The sequence below is a fragment of the Haemorhous mexicanus genome, unplaced genomic scaffold, assembly GCF_027477595.1.
Source record: "Haemorhous mexicanus isolate bHaeMex1 unplaced genomic scaffold, bHaeMex1.pri scaffold_178_ctg1, whole genome shotgun sequence".
NCBI classification, from domain to species: domain Eukaryota; kingdom Metazoa; phylum Chordata; class Aves; order Passeriformes; family Fringillidae; genus Haemorhous; species Haemorhous mexicanus.
Genome location: NW_026776012.1, coordinates 39,970 through 57,979, shown reverse-complemented (window position 1 = coordinate 57,979; position 18,010 = coordinate 39,970). Strand labels below are relative to the sequence as shown.

Sequence of the window (18,010 nt, the reverse complement as noted above, 5' to 3'; positions counted from 1 at the left end):
CGATTTTGAGGATTTTGGGGTTTTTGGGATCCCAAACTCTGGGATTTTGAGGATTTTGGGGGATTCCAAACTCTGGGATTTTGGGGTTTTGGGGGTCAGCCGTTGTGTTTCTGCCTCTTCCAGAAGCGTTTGACGTCGGGCTGCCCCAGTAACCCCAAAATTGGCGATTTTTGGACCCCAAACTCTGGGATTTTGAGGATTTTGGGGTTTTTGGGGATCCCAAACTCTGGGATTTTGGGGATTTGGGGTTTTCGGGGTCAGCCGTTGTGTTTCTGGCGCTTCCAGAAGCGTTTGACGTCGGGCTGCCCCAGTAACCCCAAAATTGGCGATTTTTGGACCCCAAACTCCGGGATTTGAGGATTTTGGGGTTTTTGGGGATCCCAAACTCTGGGATTTTGGGGATATTGGGGTTTTTGGGGATCCCAAACTCTCTAAATTCAGGGATTTTGGGGTTTTTTGGGGTCAGCCGTTGTGTTTCTGCCTCTTCCAGAAGCGTTTGACGTCGGGGTGCCCCAGTCACCCCAAAATTGGCGATTTTTGGACCCCAAACTCCGCAATTTTGTGGATTTTGGGGTTTTTTGGGATCCCAAACTCAGGGATTTTGGGGTTTTCGGGGTTTTCGGGGTCAGCCGTTGTGTTTCTGCCGCTTCCAGAAGCGTTTGACGTCGGGGTGCCCCAGTCACCCCAAAATTGGTGATTTTGGTGATTTTTGGACCCCAAACTCTGGGATTTTGAGGATTTTGGGGTTTTTGGGATCTCAAACTCTGGGATTTTGGGGATTTTGGGGTTTATGGGGATCCCAAACTCTGGGATTTTGGGTATTTTGATTTTTTCGGGGTCAGCCGTTGTGTTTCTGGCGCTTCCAGAAGCGTTTGACATCGGGCTGCCCCAGTAACACCAATTTTGGTGATTTTGGCGATTTTTGGACCCCAAACTCCGCGATTTGAGGATTTTGGGGTTTTTGGGGATCCCAAACTCTGGGAATTCAGGGGTTTTGGGGGTCAGCCGTTGTGTTTCTGCCTCTTCCAGAAGCGTTTGACGTCGGGCTGCCCCAGTAACCCCAAAATTGGCGATTTTTGGACCCCAAACTCCGCGATTTTGAGGATTTTGGGGTTTTTGGGATCCCAAACTCAGGGATTTTGGGGATTTTGGGGATCCCAAACTCCACAATTTTGAGGATTTTGGGGTTTTTGGGATCCCAAACTCTGGGATTTTGGGGATATTGGGGTTTTTGGGGATCCCAAACTCTCTAAATTCAGGGATTTTGGGGTTTTTGGGGGTCAGCCGTTGTGTTTCTGCCTCTTCCAGAAGCGTTTGACGTCGGGCTGCCCCAGTAACCCCAAAATTGGCGATTTTTGGACCCCAAACTCCACAATTTTGAGGATTTGGGGTTTTTGAGATCCCAAACTCTGGGATTTTGGGGATTTTGGGGTTTTTGGGGATCCCAAACTCTGGGATTTTGAGGATTTTGGGGTTTTCGGGGTCAGCTGTTGTGTTTCTGCCTCTTCCAGAAGCGTCTGACGTCGGGCTGCCCCAGTAACCCCAAAATTGGCGATTTTGGTGATTTTTGGACCCCAAACTCCACAATTTTGAGGATTTTGGGGTTTTTGGGATCCCAAACTCTGGGATTTTGAGGATTTTGGGGTTTTTGGGATCCCAAACTCTGGGATTTTGAGGATTTTGGGGATCCCCCGAAACTCAGGGATTTTGGGGATTTTGGGGTTTTCGGGGTCAGCCGTTGTGTTTCTGCCTCTTCCAGAAGCGTTTGACGTCAGGCTGCTCCAGTAACCCCAAAATTGGTGATTTTTGGTGATTTTTGGACCCCAAACTCCGCGATTTTGAGGATTTTGGGGTTTTTGGGATCCCAAACTCCGCGATTTTGGGAATTTTGGGGTTTTTGGGGATCCCAAACTCAGGGAATTCAGGGATTTTGGGGTTTTGGGGTCAGCCGTTGTGTTTCTGCCTCTTCCAGAAGCGTTTGACGTTGGGCTGCCCCAGTCACCCCAAAATTGGTGATTTTTGGACCCCAAACTCCGCGATTTTGGGGATTTTGGGGTTTTTGGGGATCCCAAACTCAGGGAATTCAGGGATTTTGGGGTTTTGGGGTCAGCCGTTGTGTTTCTGCCTCTTCCAGAAGCGTTTGACGTCGGGCTGCCCCAGTAACCCCAAAATTGGTGATTTTGGTGATTTTTGGACCCCAAACTCGGCGATTTTGAGGATTTTGGGGTTTTTGGGGATCCCAAACTCTGGGATTTTGGGTATTTTGGGGTTTTGGGGTCAGCCGTTGTGTTTCTGCCGCTTCCAGAAGCGTTTGACGTCGGGCCTGCCCCAGTAACCCCAAAATTGGCGATTTTTGGACCCCAAACTCCGCGATTTTGAGGATTTTGGGGTTTTTGGGACCCCAAACTCTGGGATTTTGGGGATTTTGGGGTTTTTGGGGATCCCAAACTCTGTGAATTCAGGGATTTTGGGGTTTTTGGGGTCAGCCGTTGTGTTTCTGGCGCTTCCAGAAGCGTTTGACGTCGGGGTGGCCCGCGGGGGTGACGACCATCAGGCGCCGCGCGGGGTTCTCGAACACCAGCACCCCCAGGGCCCGGGCGTGGTCCCGCAGCACCTCGAAATCCACCTGGGACAGGAACTGGTTGTACAGCACACCTGGGGGAGGGGACAGCCTTGGGGACACCGCCGGGGGGGGGGGCAGCCCCCCTTGGTGTCACCTCCCGCTTGGGGACATCGCCAGAGTGTCACCTCCCACACTGGGGACATCGCCATGGTGTCACCTCCCCTCTTGTGGTGTCACCTCCCACCCTGGGGACATCGCCATGGTGTCACCTCCCCCCTTGTGGTGTCACCTCCCCCCTTGGGGACATCCCCAGAGTGTCACCTCCCCTCTTGTGGTGTCACCTCCCCCCTTGGGGACATCCCCAGAGTGTCACCTCCCCTCTTGTGGTGTCACCTCCCACCCTGGGGACATCTCCAGAGTGTCACCTCCCCCCTTGTGGTGTCACCTCCCCCCTTGGGGACATCCCCAGAGTGTCACCTCCCCCCTTGGGGACATCCCCAGAGTGTCACCTCCCCGCTTGTGGTGTCACCTCCCCCCTTGGGGACATCCCCAGAGTGTCACCTCCCCTCTTGTGGTGTCACCTCCCCCCTTGGGGACATCCCCAGAGTGTCACCTCCCCCCTTGTGGTGTCACCTCCCCCCTTGGGGACATCCCCAGAGTGTCACCTCCCCTCTTGTGGTGTCACCTCCCACCCTGGGGACATCGCCAGGATTGGCACTGTCACCTTGGGGACATGGCCTGGGTGTCACCTCCCCGCTTGGGGACATCCCCAGAGTGTCACCTCCTGCCTTTGGGGACACTGTCAGAACTCTCTGGGGACACCCCGGTGACACTTTGGGGACACTTTAGGGACACCCTGGTGATACTTTGGTGACACCGTGGGGACACTGTGGGGACACCTGGTGACACCTGGTGACACCGTGGGGCCATGTGGGGACACCTGGGGACACCTGGTGACACCTGGGGACACGTGGGGACACCTGGTGACACCTGGTGACACCTGGGGACATGTGGGGACACCTGGTGACACCTGGTGACACCTGGGGACATGTGGGGACACCTGGTGACACCTGGTGACACCTGGGGACACGTGGGGACACCGTGGGGACACCGACCCTCCGAGAAGCGCAGCCGGTCCCGCTCGAGCTCCCAGAGCCGGATCTGGTCCGTGATGGTCGGGGGCAGCACCGGGCTCTGGGGACAGGGACAGGGACAGGGGGACATGGGGACACGTGGGGACATGGGGACAGGGACAGGGGGACAGGGGGACAGGGACAGGGACAGGGACAGGGACAGGGACAGGGGGACACAGGGACAGCGGGACAGGGACAGGGACAGGGACAGGGACAGGGGGACACAGGGACAGGGACAGGGACAGGGACAGGGACAGGGACAGCGGGACAGGGACAGGGGGACATGGGGACACAGGGACAGGGACAGAGGGACAGGGACAGGGACAGGGACAGGGACAGGGACAGCGGGACAGGGACAGGGGGACATGGGGACACAGGGACAGGGACAGGGGGACAGGGACAGGGACAGGGACAGGGGGACAGGGACAGGGACAGGGACAGGGACAGGGACAGAGGGACATGGGGACACAGGGACAGGGACAGGGGGACAGGGACAGGGACAGGGGGACACAGGGACAGGGACAGGGACAGGGACAGGGACAGGGACAGGGACAGCGGGACAGGGACAGGGGGACATGGGGACACAGGGACAGGGACAGAGGGACAGGGACAGGGACAGGGACAGGGGGACAGGGACAGGGACAGGGACAGGGACAGGGACAGAGGGACATGGGGACACAGGGACAGGGACAGAGGGACAGGGACAGGGACACGGACAGGGACAGGGGGACACGTGGGGACACAGGGACAGGGACAGGGACAGGGATAGGGACAGGTGGGGACAGGGACAGGGGGACACAGGGACAGGGACAGGGACAGGGACAGGGACAGGGACAGGGGGACAGGGACAGGGGGACAGGGACAGGGGGACACAGGGGACAAGGACACAGGGACAGTGACACAGGGGACAGTGGGGACACAGGGGACAGTGGGGGGGGACAGGGGACAGTGAGGAATCCCAGGAATGGAACCCCCAAAACATTTGGGACCCCCCCGAGGATTTGGGACCCCCCAGGTGACTTTGGGACCCCCCCAGGTGACTTTGGGACCCCCAGGTGGGTTTGGGACCCCCCAGGTGACTTTGGGACTCCCCAGGTGGGTTTGGGACCCCCCCAGGTGAGTTTGGGACCCCCCCAGGTGACTTTGGGACCCCCCAGGTGACTTTGGGACCCCCCCGAGGATTTGGGACCCCCAGGTGAGTTTGGGACCCCCAGGTGGGTTTGGGACCCCCAGGTGGGTTTGGGACCCCCCAGGTGGGTTTGGGACCCCCCAGGTGACTTTGGGACCCCCCCAGGTGACTTTGGGACCCCCCAGGTGAGTTTGGGACCCCCCAGGTGACTTTGGGACCCCCCAGGTGACTTTGGGACCCCCCAGGTGAGTTTGGGACCCCCCCCCAGGTGACTTTGGGACCCCCCAGGTGACTTTGGGACCCCCCAGGTGGGTTTGGGACCCCCAGGTGGGTTTGGGACCCCCCAGGTGACTTTGGGACCCCCCAGGTGACTTTGGGACCCCCCAGGTGGGTTTGGGACCCCCCCAGGTGACTTTGGGACCCCCCCAGGTGGGTTTGGGACCCCCCGAGGATTTGGGACCCCCAGGTGACTTTGGGACCCCCCAGGTGACTTTGGGACCCCCCCAGGTGGGTTTGGGACCCCCAGGTGGGTTTGGGACCCCCCAGGTGACTTTGGGACCCCCCAGGTGACTTTGGGACCCCCCAGGTGGGTTTGGGACCCCCCCCAGGTGAGTTTGGGACCCCCAGGTGAGTTTGGGACCCCCCAGGTGACTTTGGGACCCCCCCAGGGGGGTTTGGGACCCCCCAGGTGACTTTGGGACCCCCAGGTGACTTTGGGACCCCCCAGGTGAGTTTGGGACCCCCAGGTGACTTTGGGGACCCCCCCAGGTGACTTTGGGACCCCCCGGGGTCCCCTCACCTGTTTGGCCATCACAGGGTGGGCGCGGGTGCGCAGGAAGTGAATGATCTGTGGGGGAAGGGCGTCACCTGTGTCACCTGTGTCACCTGTGTCCCCGTGTCACCTGTGTCACCTGTGTCCCCGTGTCACCTGTGTCACCTGTGTCACCTGTGTCACCTGTGGCACCTGTGTCCCCGTGTCACCTGTGTCCCCAGTGTCCCCAGACCGGTGTCCCCAATGTCCCCAGTGTCCCCACTGTCCCCAATGCCCCCAGTGTCCCCAGTGTCCCCAATGTCCCCAATCCCCCCAATGTCCCCAATGCCCCAGTGCTGTCCCCAGTGTCCCCAGTGTCCCCAATGTCCCCAGTGTCCCCAGTGTCCCCAATGTCCCCAGTGCTGTCCCCAGTGCTGTCCCCAGTGCTGTCCCCAGTGTCCCCAATGTCCCCAATGTCCCCAATCCCCCCAATGTCCCCAATGCCCCAGTGCTGTCCCCAGTGTCCCCAGTGCTGTCCCCAGTGTCCCCAGTGTCCCCAATGTCCCCAGTGTCCCCAGTGTCCCCAATGTCCCCAGTGCTGTCCCCAGTGTCCCCAATGTCCCCAGTGCTGTCCCCAGTGCTGTCCCCAGTTTCCCCAATGTCCCCAGTGTCCCCAGTGTCCCCAGTGCTGTCCCCAGTGTCCCCAGTGCTGTCCCCAGTGTCCCCATTGCTGTCCCCAGTGCTGTCCCCAGTGTCCCCAATGTCCCCATTGCTGTCCCCAGTGCTGTCCCCAATGTCCCCAGTGCTGTCCCCAGTGCTGTCCCCAGTGCTGTCCCCAGTGCTGTCCCCAGTGTCCCCCGTGTCCCCAGTGCTGTCCCCAGTGTCACCTGCTCGGCCGTGCTGCCGTTGGCGATGGCCGCCTGCACGCTGTCCCCAGTGTCCCCAATGTCCCCAATGTCCCCAGTGTCCCCAGTGTCCCCAGTGTCCCCAGTGTCCCCAGTGTCCTCAGTGTCCCCAGTGCTGTCCCCAATGTCCCCAGTGCTGTCCCCAGTGCTGTCCCCAGTGTCCCCAATGTCCCCAGTGTCCCCAGTGTCCCCAGTGTCACCTGCTCGGCCGTGATGCCGTTGGCAATGGCCGCCTGCACGCTGTCCCCAGTGTCCCCAATGTCCCCAATGTCCCCAATGTCCCCAGTGTCCCCAGTGTCCCCAGTGTCCCCAGTGTCCCCAATGTCCCCAGTGTCCCCAATGTCCCCAATGTCCCCAGTGTCCCCAATGTCCCCAGTGTCCCCAGTGTCCCCAGTGTCACCTGCTCGGCCGTGATGCCATTGGCGATGGCCGCCTGCACGCTGTCCCCAGTGTCCCCAATGTCCCCAATGTCCCCAGTGTCCCCAATGTCCCCAGTGTCCCCAGTGCTGTCCCCGGTGTCCCCAGTGTCACCTGCTCGGCCGTGATGCCGTTGGCGATGGCCGCCTGCACGCTGTCCCTTGTCACCTGGGCCACCACCAGGTTGGGGAAGCGATAGAGGAGCTCCGAGAAGAGCGCGATGAGGGCCACCTGCAGCTCCGAGTCTGGGGACAGCGGGGACATCAGGGACAGCGGGGACATTGGGGATAGCGGGGACATTGGGGACAGCGGGGACAGCGGGGGGACAGTGGGGACATCAGGGGACAGTGGGGACAGCAGGGGACATCAGGGGACAGTGGGGACAGCAGGGGACAGCAGGGACAGCGGGGACATCAGGGGACAGCGGGGACATCAGGGGACAGCGGGGGACAGCGGGGGACATTGGGGGACATTGGGGACATCAGGGGACAGCGGGGACAGCAGGGGACAGCGGGGACAGCGGGGACAGTGGGGGACAGCAGGGACAGCGGGGACATCAGGGGACAGCGGGGACAGCGGGGACAGCGGGGGATTGGGGACAGCAGGGGACAGCGGGGACAGCGGGGACAGCGGGGGACAGCGGGGACAGCGGGGACAGCGGGGGATTGGGGGGGACATTGGGGACAGCGGGGGCAGCGGGGGACAGCGGGGACATCAGGGACAGCGGGGACAGCGGGGGACATTGGGGGGGACATTGGGGACAGCGGGGACATCAGGGGATTGGGGACAGCGGGGACATTGGGGACAGCAGGGGACATCAGGGGACAGTGGGGACAGCAGGGGACAGCAGGGACAGCGGGGACATCAGGGGACAGCGGGGACATCAGGGGACAGCGGGGGACAGCGGGGGACATTGGGGGACATTGGGGACATCAGGGGACAGCGGGGACAGCAGGGGACAGCGGGGACAGCGGGGACAGTGGGGGACAGCAGGGACAGCGGGGACATCAGGGGACAGCGGGGACAGCGGGGACAGCGGGGGATTGGGGACAGCAGGGGACAGCGGGGACAGCGGGGACAGCGGGGGACAGCGGGGACAGCGGGGACAGCGGGGGATTGGGGGGGACATTGGGGACAGCGGGGGCAGCGGGGGACAGCGGGGACATCAGGGACAGCGGGGACAGCGGGGGACATTGGGGATAGCAGGGACATCAGGGGACAGCGGGGACAGCGGGGACAGCAACAGGATTGGGGACAGCAGGGACAGCAGGGGGACAGCGGGGACAGCGGAGACAGCAGGGGACAGCGGGGACAGCGGGGACATCAGGGGACAGCGGGGACAGCGGGGACAGTGGGGGGACAGTGGGGGACAGCGGGGACAGCAGGGGACAGCGGGGGACTGGGGGGGACAGCGGGGACAGCGGGGACATTGGGGACATTGGGGACAGCGGGGACAGCAGGGGACAGCGGGGACATCAGGGGACAGCGGGGACACTGGGGACATTGGGGACAGCGGGGACATCAGGGGACAGCGGGGACACTGGGGACATTGGGGACAGCGGGGACAGCGGGGACAGCAGGGGGACATTGGGGACAGCGGGGACAGCGGGGGATTGGGGACAGCGGGGGACATCAGGGGACATCAGGGGGACAGCGGGGACAGCGGGGGATTGGGGACATTGGGGACAGCGGGGGGACTGGGGGGATTGGGGACATCAGGGGGACAGCGGGGGAACTGGGGACAGCGGGGACAGGGGTGGGGACACGGGGACATCAGGTGGGACGTGGGGACAGCGGGGGGACATTGGGGACAGTGCGGGGACTGGGGACAGCAGGAGGGCTGGGGACATTGGGGACAATGGGAGGATTGGGGACAGCAAGGGAATTGGGGACATTGGGGACATGGGGACATTGGGGACAATGGGGACACCGGAGAGATGGGGACAGCAAGGGGATTGGGGACATTGAGGGGATTGGGGACAGCAGGGGGACATGGGGACACCGGGGACATTGGGGACACTGGGGACATGGGGACATTGGGGACATTGGGGACAGCAGGGGGATTGGGGACATTGGGCACTGGGGACATTAATGGGGACAGTGGGGACCAGCGGTGACAAGGAGGTGGCACGGGGATGTCCCTCAGGGTGACAGTGCTGTCCCAGTGTCCCCAGGCTGTCCCCAAGGTGTCCCCAGTGTCCCCAAGGTGTCCCCAGTGTCCGCAGTATCCCAGTGTCCCCAAGGTGTCCCCAGCGTCCCCAAGGTGTCCCCAGATTGTCCCAGTGTCCCCAAGGTGTCCCCAGTGTCCCCAGGCTGTCCCCAAGGTGTCCCCAGTGTCCCCAGGCTGTCCCCAGTGTCCCCAAGGTGTCCCCAAGGTGTCCCCAGTGTCCCCAGGCTGTCCCAGTGCCCCCAGTGTCCCCAAGGTGTCCCCAGTGTCCCCAGACTGTCCCAGTGTCCCCAGTGTCCCCAGTGTCCCCAAGGTGTCCCCAGGCTGTCCCAGTGCCCCCAAGGTGTCCCCAAGGTGTCCCCAGGCTGTCCCCAGGCTGTCCCAGTGTCCCCAAGGTGTCCCCAGTGTCCCCAGGCTGTCCCCAGGCTGTCCCCAAGGTGTCCCCAAGGTGTCCCCAGTGTCCCCAGTGCCACCTGTGTGGGCGTAGAGGCGGTAGTTGGTCTCCACCACGATGAAGCCGTGTCCCTCGGGCTCTGTCCCCAGCGATGTCCCCAGGGCTGTCCCCGCTGTCCCCGAGGCCAGCGCGATGGCCAGCCGGGTCGGGTAGAACCGCCGCGACTTCCGCTGGGGACACCGGGGCCCAGTGTCCCCAAGTGTCCCCAGGAGCTGTCCCCGGTGTCCCCAGTGTCCCCAGGAACTGTCCCTGAGTGTCCTCAATGTCCCCAAGTGTCCCCAGGAACTGTCCCCAATGACCCTGAGTGTCCCCAATGTCCCCAAGTGTCCCCAGGAGCTGTCCCTGGTGTCCCCAATGTCCCCAAGTGTCCCCAGGAGCTGTCCCCAGTGTCCCCAGTATCCCCCATGTCCCCTCCCAGTGTCCCCAGTGTCCCCCCATTGTCCCCTCCCAGTCCCTCCCAGTGTCCCCAGTGTCCACTCCCAGTATTCCCATGTCCCCTCCCAGTGTCCCCAGTATCCCCATGTCCCCTCCCAGTGCTCCCAGTGGCCCCTCAATGCCCTCCCAGTGTCCCCAGTGTCCCCTCAATGCCCTCCCAGTATCCCCAGTGTCCCCTCCCAGTGTCCCCAGTGTCCCCTCAATGCCCTCCCAGTATCCCCACTGTCCCCCCAGTGTCCCCTCCCAGTCCCTCCCAGTGTCCCCAGTATCCCCATGTCCCCTCCCAGTGTTCCCAGTGTCCCCTCAATGCCCTCCCAGTGTCCCCATGTCCCCTCCCAGTCCATCCCAGTGTCCCCAGTGTCCCCTCCCAGTATCCCCATGTCCCCTCCCAGTGCCCCCATGTCCCCTCCCAGTATCCCCATGTCCCCTCCCAGTGTTCCCAGTGTCCCCTCAATGCCCTCCCAGTGTCCCCATGTCCCCTCCCAGTCCATCCCAGTGTCCCCAGTGTCCCCTCCCAGTATCCCCATGTCCCCTCCCAGTGCCCCCATGTCCCCTCCCAGTATCCCCATGTCCCCTCCCAGTGTCCCCAGTGTCCCCTCCCAGTATCCCCAGTGTCCCCAGTGTCTCCTCCCAGCGTCCCCATGTCCCCTCAATGCCCTCCCAGTGTCCCCCGTGTCCCCTCCCAGTGCTCCCAGTGCTCCCAGTTCACCTTCCTCTGGAAGACCAGCCCGAACTCGCGCAGGTGCTGCAGGAAGGTCAGCAGCGACTCGCTCATGCCCTCCACCGAGTAATCCTGCACCAGTTCGCACCAGTTCGGACCAGTTCGGACCAGTTCAGACCAGTTCGGACCAGTTCAGACCAGTTCAGACCAGTACAGACCAGTTCGGACCAGTTCAGACCAGTTCGGACCAGTTCGGACCAGTTCAGACCAGTTCAGACCAGTACAGACCAGTTCGGACCAGTTCAGGCCAGTTCGGACCAGTTCAGACCAGTTCGGACCAGTTCAGACCAGTTCAGACCAGTTCAGACCAGTACAGACCAGTTCGGACCAGTTCAGGCCAGTTCGGACCAGTTCGGACCAGTTCGGACCAGTTCGGACCAGTTCAGACCAGTACAGACCAGTTCGGACCAGTTCAGGCCAGTTCGGACCAGTTCGGACCAGTACAGACCAGTTCAGACCAGTTCGGACCAGTTCGGACCAGTTCGGACCAGTTCAGACCAGTTCGGACCAGATCGGACCAGTTCGGACCAGTTCAGACCAGTACAGACCAGTTCAGACCAGTTCAGACCAGTTCGGACCAGTTCGGACCAGTTCAGACCAGTTCGGACCAGTTCAGACCAGTACAGACCAGTTGGGACCAGTTCGGACCAGTTTGGATCAGTTTGGACCAGGGACCTCCCAGGGACCTCCCAGTTCATCCCAGTTATCCCCAGTGCTCCAGGAACAGCCCCGGAACACTCCCAGTTCAAACCAGTTCATCCCAATCCCCCCCCAGTCCCTCCCAGTCCCTCCCAGTCCCTCCCAGTCCCCCCCAGTTCCCCCCCAGTCCCCCCCAGTTCCCCCCCAGTCCCTCCCAGTCCCCCCCCAGTCCCTCCCAGTCCCTCCCAGTCCATCCCAGGCCCCTCCCAGTCCCTCCCAGTCCATCCCAGTCCCCTCCCAGTCCCTCCCAGTCCCTCCCAGTCCATCCCAGTCCCCTCCCAGTCCCTCCCAGTCCCTCCCAGTCCCCCCCAGTCCCCTCCCAGTCCCTCCCAGTCCATCCCAGTCCCCTCCCAGTCCCTCCCAGTCCCTCCCAGTCCATCCCAGTCCCTCCCAGTCCCCCCCAGTCCCCTCCCAGTCCCCCCCAGTCCCTCCCAGTCCATCCCAGGCCCCTCCCAGTCCCTCCCAGTCCATCCCAGTCCCCTCCCAGTCCCTCCCAGTCCCTCCCAGTCCATCCCAGTCCCCTCCCAGTCCCTCCCAGTCCATCCCAGTCCCTCCCTCCCCTCCCAGTCCCTCCCAGTCCATCCCAGTCCCTCCCAGTCCCCCCCAGTCCCCTCCCAGTCCCTCCCAGTCCCTCCCAGTCCCCTCCCAGTCCCTCCCAGTCCCTCCCAGTCCCCTCCCAGTCCCCCCCAGTCCCTCCCAGTCCCTCCCAGTCCCCCCCAGTCTCTCCCAGTCCCTCCCAGTCCATCCCAGTCCCTCCCAGTCCCCCCCAGTCCCCTCCCAGTCCCCCCCAGTCCCTCCCAGTCCCTCCCAGTCCCTCCCAGTCCCCCCCAGTCCCTCCCAGTCCATCCCAGTCCCTCCCAGTCCCTCCCAGTCCCCCCCAGTCCCTCCCAGTCCCTCCCAGTCCCCCCCAATCCCCTCCCAGTCCATCCCAGTCCCTCCCAGTCCCTCCCAGTTCCCCCAGTTCCCACCTTGCCCAGGGTGGAGAAGCTCAGCTGGAACAGGAAGGACAAAATCTCCACCAGGTCCATCCCCCGCGCCTGGGGAGGGGCACAGGGGGGGTTTGGGGGGGCCCCGGCACTTTTGGGGACCCCCCCCCCAAATTTGGGGATTTTTGGGACCCCCCCAATTTTGGGAACTTCCCCGGATTTGGGAAAAAACCTCAAATTTAGGAAAAAAACCCCAAATTTTGGGGAAACCTCCCAGATTTTAGGGAACTCCCCCCACATTTTGGGGACCCCCCCTCTCAGATTTTTGGAGACCCTCCCCCAAATTTTGGGAACTCCCCCCCCCCTCCGATTTTAGGGACCCCCTCCCCAATTTTGGGGAAATTCCCCAAATTTAGGGAAAAGCCTCAAAATTGGGAAAAAAAAAAAAACACCAAGTTTTAGGGAACTCCCCCAAATTTTAGGGACCCTCTCAGATTTTTGGGGACCCCCCCCCAAATTTTGGGAACCCCCCCAGATTTTGGGGACCCCCCCCCCCCAAATTTTGGGACCCCCCAGACCTGGATGAGCTCACTCGAGCCAGTTTTTGAGGCAAATTCAGCTTTTTTTGGGAACCCCAAAAATTTGAGAGCTTTCAGCCCCCCCCCCCCCAAAATTTTGGGGACCCCTCCGAGTTTTAGACCCCTCCCCAAATTTTGGGATCCCCCCCCCCCGCCCCCAGCCCCTCCTGGATGACAAAACCCCCAAAGCCAGGTGTCATTTTTGAGGTGAATTTGGGGTTTTTTGGGGACCTCACGAATTTTGGGGGTTTTGGGGCTCCCCCCACCCGAATTTTGGGGGTTTTGGGGCTCCCCCCACCCGAATTTGGGGGGATTTTGGGGCTCCCTGACCTCGGCCCCCCGCAGGTACTGCAGGATGAAGAACCAGAGCTGGGCGGGGGTGTCGAGCAGCAGGAACTGGAACCCGGCCGAGGTGATGCAGGGGGGCTCCCCCCCCTCGCTGGGGACCCCAAAAAAATCGGGGAGGGGGCGTCAGAAAAAGCCAAAATCAGCAGGAATCACCCTGAATTCACAGCACCCCAAAATCTGACTGAATCGACCCAAAATCCCCCTAAAATCCAATTAAATCAGCCCAAAATCCTCCTCAAAACTCACAAATTCCCCCTCGCTGGGGACCCCAAAAAAATCGGGGAGGGGGCGTCAGAAAAAGCCAAAATCTACAGGAATCATCCCGAATTCACAGCACCCCAAAATCTGACTGAATCGGCCCAAAATCCCCCTCAAATCCTGCCTAAAATCCAATTAAATCGGCCCAAAATCCTCCTCAAAACTCACAATTTCCCCCTCGCTGGGGACTCCAAAAAAATTGGGGAGGGGGCGTCAGAAAAAGCCAAAATCTACAGGAATCACCCCGAATTCACTGCACCCCAAAATCCGACTGAATCGGCCCAAAATCCCCCTCAAATCCAATTAAATCAGCCCCAAATCCTCCTCAAAACTCCCAATTCCCCCTCGCTGGGGACCCCAAAAAAATTGGGGAGGGGGCATCAGAAAAAGCCAAAATCAGCAGGAATCACCCCGAATTCACTGCACCCCAAAATCCGACTGAATTGGCCCAAAATCCCCCTAAAATCCTGCCTAAAATCCAGTTAAATCAGCCCAAAATCCTCCTCAAAACTCACAATTCACCCCTCGCTGGGGACCCCAAAAAAATCGGGGAGGGGGCGTCAGAAAAAGCCAAAATCAGCAGGAATCACCCCGAATTCACAGCACCCCAAAATCCGACTGAATCCCCCTAAAATCCCCCTCAAATCCAATTAAATCAGCCCCAAATCCTCCTCAAAACTCCCAATTTCCCCCTCGCTGGGGACCCCAAAAAAATTGGGGAGGGGGCATCAGAAAAAGCCAAAATCTACAGGAATCATCCCGAATTCACAGCACCCCAAAATCCGACTGAATCGGCCCAAAATCCCCCTCAAATCCTGCCTAAAATCCAATTAAATCAGCCCAAAATCCTCCTCAAAACTCACAATTCCCCCGTCGCTGGGGACCCCAAAAAAATCGGGGAGGGGGCGTCAGAAAAAGCCAAAATCAGCAGGAATCACCCCGAATTCACAGCACCCCAAAATCCGACTGAATCGGCCCAAAATCCCCCTCAAATCCAATTAAATCAGCCCCAAATCCTCCTCAAAACTCCCAATTTCCCCCTCGCTGGGGACTCCAAAAAAATTGGGGAGGGGGCGTCAGGAAATCCCCAAAATCTACAGGAATCACCCCAAATTCACTGCACCCCAAAATCTGACTGAATCGGCCCAAAATCCCCCTCAAATCCTGCCTAAAATCCAATTAAATCAGCCCAAAATCCTCCTCAAAACTCACAATTTCCCCCTCGCTGGGGACTCCAAAAAAATTGGGGAGGGGGCATCAGGAAATCCCCAAAATCTACAGGAATCATCCCGAATTCACAGCACCCCAAAATCTGACTGAATCGGCCCAAAATCCCCCTCAAATCCAATTAAATCGGCCCAAAATCCTCCTCAAAACTCACAATTTCCCCCTCGCTGGGGACTCCAAAAAATCGGGGAGGGGGCATCAGGAAATCCCCAAAATCAGCAGGAATCACCCCGAATTCACTGCACCCCAAAATCCGACTGAATCGGCCCAAAATCCCCCTCAAATCCAATTAAATCAGCCCAAAATCCTCCTCAAAACTCACAATTTCCCCCTCGCTGGGGACCCCAAAAAAATTGGGGAGGGGGCGTCAGGAAATCCCCAAAATCAGCAGGAATCACCCCGAATTCACAGCACCCCAAAATCCGACTAAATCGGCCCAAAATCCCCCTCAAATCCTGCCTAAAATCCAATTAAATCAGCCCAAAATCCCCGAAATTCCTCAAAATCCCCCAAACCTCTTCGTGAGCCTGGCCTGCACGAGCTGGGTCCCAAAATCTCCCTAAAATTCTCCTTAAAACCCCTCAAATTCCCCCTAAACCCCTTCAAATTCTCCCTAAATCCACTCAGGACCCCCCAAAATCCCCAAATCCCCCCAAAATGCCCCAAATTCCCCCAAAATGCCCCAAATTCCCCCAAACCTCTTCATGAGCCCGGCCTGCACCAGCTGGGTCCCAAAATCTCCCTAAAATTCTCCTTAAAACCCCTCAAATTCCCCCGTAAATCCCTTCAAATTCTCCCTAAATCCACTCAGGACCTCCTAAAATTCCCAAATCCCCCCAAAATGCCCCAAATCCCCCCAAAATGCCCCAAATTCCCCCAAATTCTCCCAAATTCCCCCCAAACCCTCTCGTGAGCCCGGCCTGCACGAGCTGGGTCCCAAAATCTCCCTAAAATTCCCCTTAAAACCCCTCAAATCCCCCCCAAACCTTTCCAAATTTCCTCTAAACCACCTCAAGACCCCCCAAAATCCCCAAATCCCCCCAAATTCTCCCAAATTCCCCCAAACCTCTTCATGAGCCCGGCCTGCACCAGCAGCTGCGCCAGGTCCTGGCTGACGGCCGCGCTCGGCGACCCAACCATGAAGTGTAAAACCACCTAAAAATAACAAAAATTCAGCCTCTCTGGCATCTCAAAACCCCCCAAAAATGCCCCCAAAATGCCCCCAAACCCCCCAAACTGCCCCAGTTCCCACCTCCCAGCGCTCCTCGGCGTACTTGTCCAGCGCGGGCACGTCGCGCGCTGTGCCGGTCCGGGCCCAGCGGGGCCGTGTCCGTCCGACCAGGCCTTGCCCCTGCCAGGACCCCAAAACCGCGGCCCCCGGGGGGGGTCAGCACCCCAAAAAAGCCCAAAAACCGCCCCCCAAAACCCCCAGACCCAGAAAGTGCCAAAATCTGCCCAAAATTCCCTCACAAATCCCAATATTCTGGTTGTTCGGCCTAAATTCCCACACAGGCCTCGGCCTTGGGGAACCCCTAAAATCAGCAATCCCTCAGGGGCTTTGGACCCAAAAAACCAAAAAAAAGCCCAGAAAAACCCAAAAACTGCCCCCCAAAACCCCCAGACCCAGAAAGTGCCAAAATCTGCCCAAAATTCCCTCACAAATCCCAATTTTCTGGTTGTTCGGCCTAAATTCCCACACAGGCCTCAGCCATGGGGAACCGCCAAAATCAGCAATCCCTCAGGGCGTTTGGACCCCAAAAAACCAAAAAAAAGCCCAGAAAAACCCAAAAACTGCCCCCCAAAACCCCCAGACCCAGAAAGTGCCAAAATCTGCCCAAAATTCCCTCACAAATCCCAATTTTCTGATTGTGGGGCCTAAATTTTCATACAGGCCTCGGCCTTGGGGAACCGCCAAAATCAGCAATCCCTCAGGGGGTTTGAACCAAAAAAAAAGCCCAGAAAAAACCCAAAAACTGCCCCCCAAAACCCCAGACCCAGGAAGTGCCAAAATCTGCCCAAAATTCCCTCACAAATCCCAATTTTCTGATTGTGGGGCCTAAATTTTCACACAGGCCTCAGCCTTGGGAGCCACAAAATCAGCAATCCCTCAGGGGGTTTGGACCCCCAAAATCCACCCTGAAAACCCCAAAAATCCCCAAAAACTACCCCCCAAACCTCAAAAAAAACCCAAACCACCCTAAAAATCTCCAAAACCACCCCAAGACCCCCCAGTCCCAGAAAGTGTAGGAAATGCACATGGCCCAGATTTCCTCCCCATTTTCTCCTCATTTTTCTCTCCATTCCTCCCCATTTTTTTCTTCATTTCTCTTCCATTCTCCCCCCAAATTTTCCCCATTTTTTCCCCTCATTCCCTGGCACTTTTCCTCCATTTCCCCCTTTTTTTTCCTCATTCCTCCCTCCCTCCCAGCCCCCCCATTTTTCCCCCAATTTCCCCATTTTTTCCCCATTCTCTCCCTATATTTTCAGATTTTTTCCCCCATTCCCCCATTTCTTTAATTTTCCCCTGATTTTTCCCCCACTTTTTCTGATTTTTTCCCCCATTTTTTCTGATTTCCCCCCCATTTTTCCTTAATTTTCCCCCAATTTCCTCCCCATGTTTTTCTGATATTTTTTTCCCTATTTTCCCCCCCATTCCCCCCCATTTTCCCCCCAATTTTTCTGACTTTTCCCCATTCCCCCCCCATTTTTTTCCCCATCCCCCCTTTTTTCTGATTTTTTTCCTCATTTTTCCCCCAAATTTTTCCCCATTTCCCCCCACTTTTCTGATTTTTCCCCCATTCCCCCATTTTCCTGATCTTTTCCTCATTTTTCCCCCAAATTTTTCCCCATTTCCCCCCCATTTTTCCCTATTCTCACCCAATTTTTTCCCCATTCCCCCCTTTTTCCTAATTTTCCCCATTTTCCCCCCATTTTTTCTAATTTTTTCCCCATTCCCCCCCGATTTTCTCCCCCATTTCCCCCCCATTTTTTCTGATTTTTTCCCCATTTTCCACCAATTTTTTCCCCATTTCCCCCCCAAATTTTTCCCCATTTTTCCCCCCATTTTTCCCTATTTTCCCCCCATTTTTTCCCCATTTCCCCCCAAATTTTCCCATTTCCCCCCCATTTTTTAACCATTTCCCCCCCATTTTTTCTGATTTTTTCCCCATTTCCCCCCCCATTTTTCTGATTTTACCCCCATTTTTTCATTTTCCCCCTTTTTTCCCCGTTTCTCACCCCCCGAGCAGGGCCACGCGCAGGTTCTGTCGGAAGTTGGGGTGCAGGGCGACCCCGGGAGC

The 18,010-nt window shown here is 58.9% G+C and overlaps 1 protein-coding gene across 1 annotated transcript in view; it reads right to left on the bottom strand.

Annotated features, from left to right (window-relative positions):
- Positions 1-2,473: 2,473 nt before the first annotated feature.
- GTF2H4 (general transcription factor IIH subunit 4) overlaps positions 2,474-18,010 on the bottom strand; it is a 22,562-nt gene continuing 7,025 nt past the window's right edge. Inside the window, 12 exon segments of the mRNA XM_059837588.1 lie at positions 2,474-2,655; positions 3,679-3,757; positions 5,625-5,672; positions 7,013-7,143; positions 9,539-9,689; positions 10,664-10,747; positions 12,343-12,411; positions 13,209-13,317; positions 15,778-15,866; positions 15,964-16,011; positions 16,013-16,042; positions 16,044-16,062. Coding sequence (XP_059693571.1) covers positions 2,483-2,655; positions 3,679-3,757; positions 5,625-5,672; positions 7,013-7,143; positions 9,539-9,689; positions 10,664-10,747; positions 12,343-12,411; positions 13,209-13,317; positions 15,778-15,866; positions 15,964-16,011; positions 16,013-16,042; positions 16,044-16,062 — 1,030 coding nt within the window. The 3' untranslated portion in view covers positions 2,474-2,482.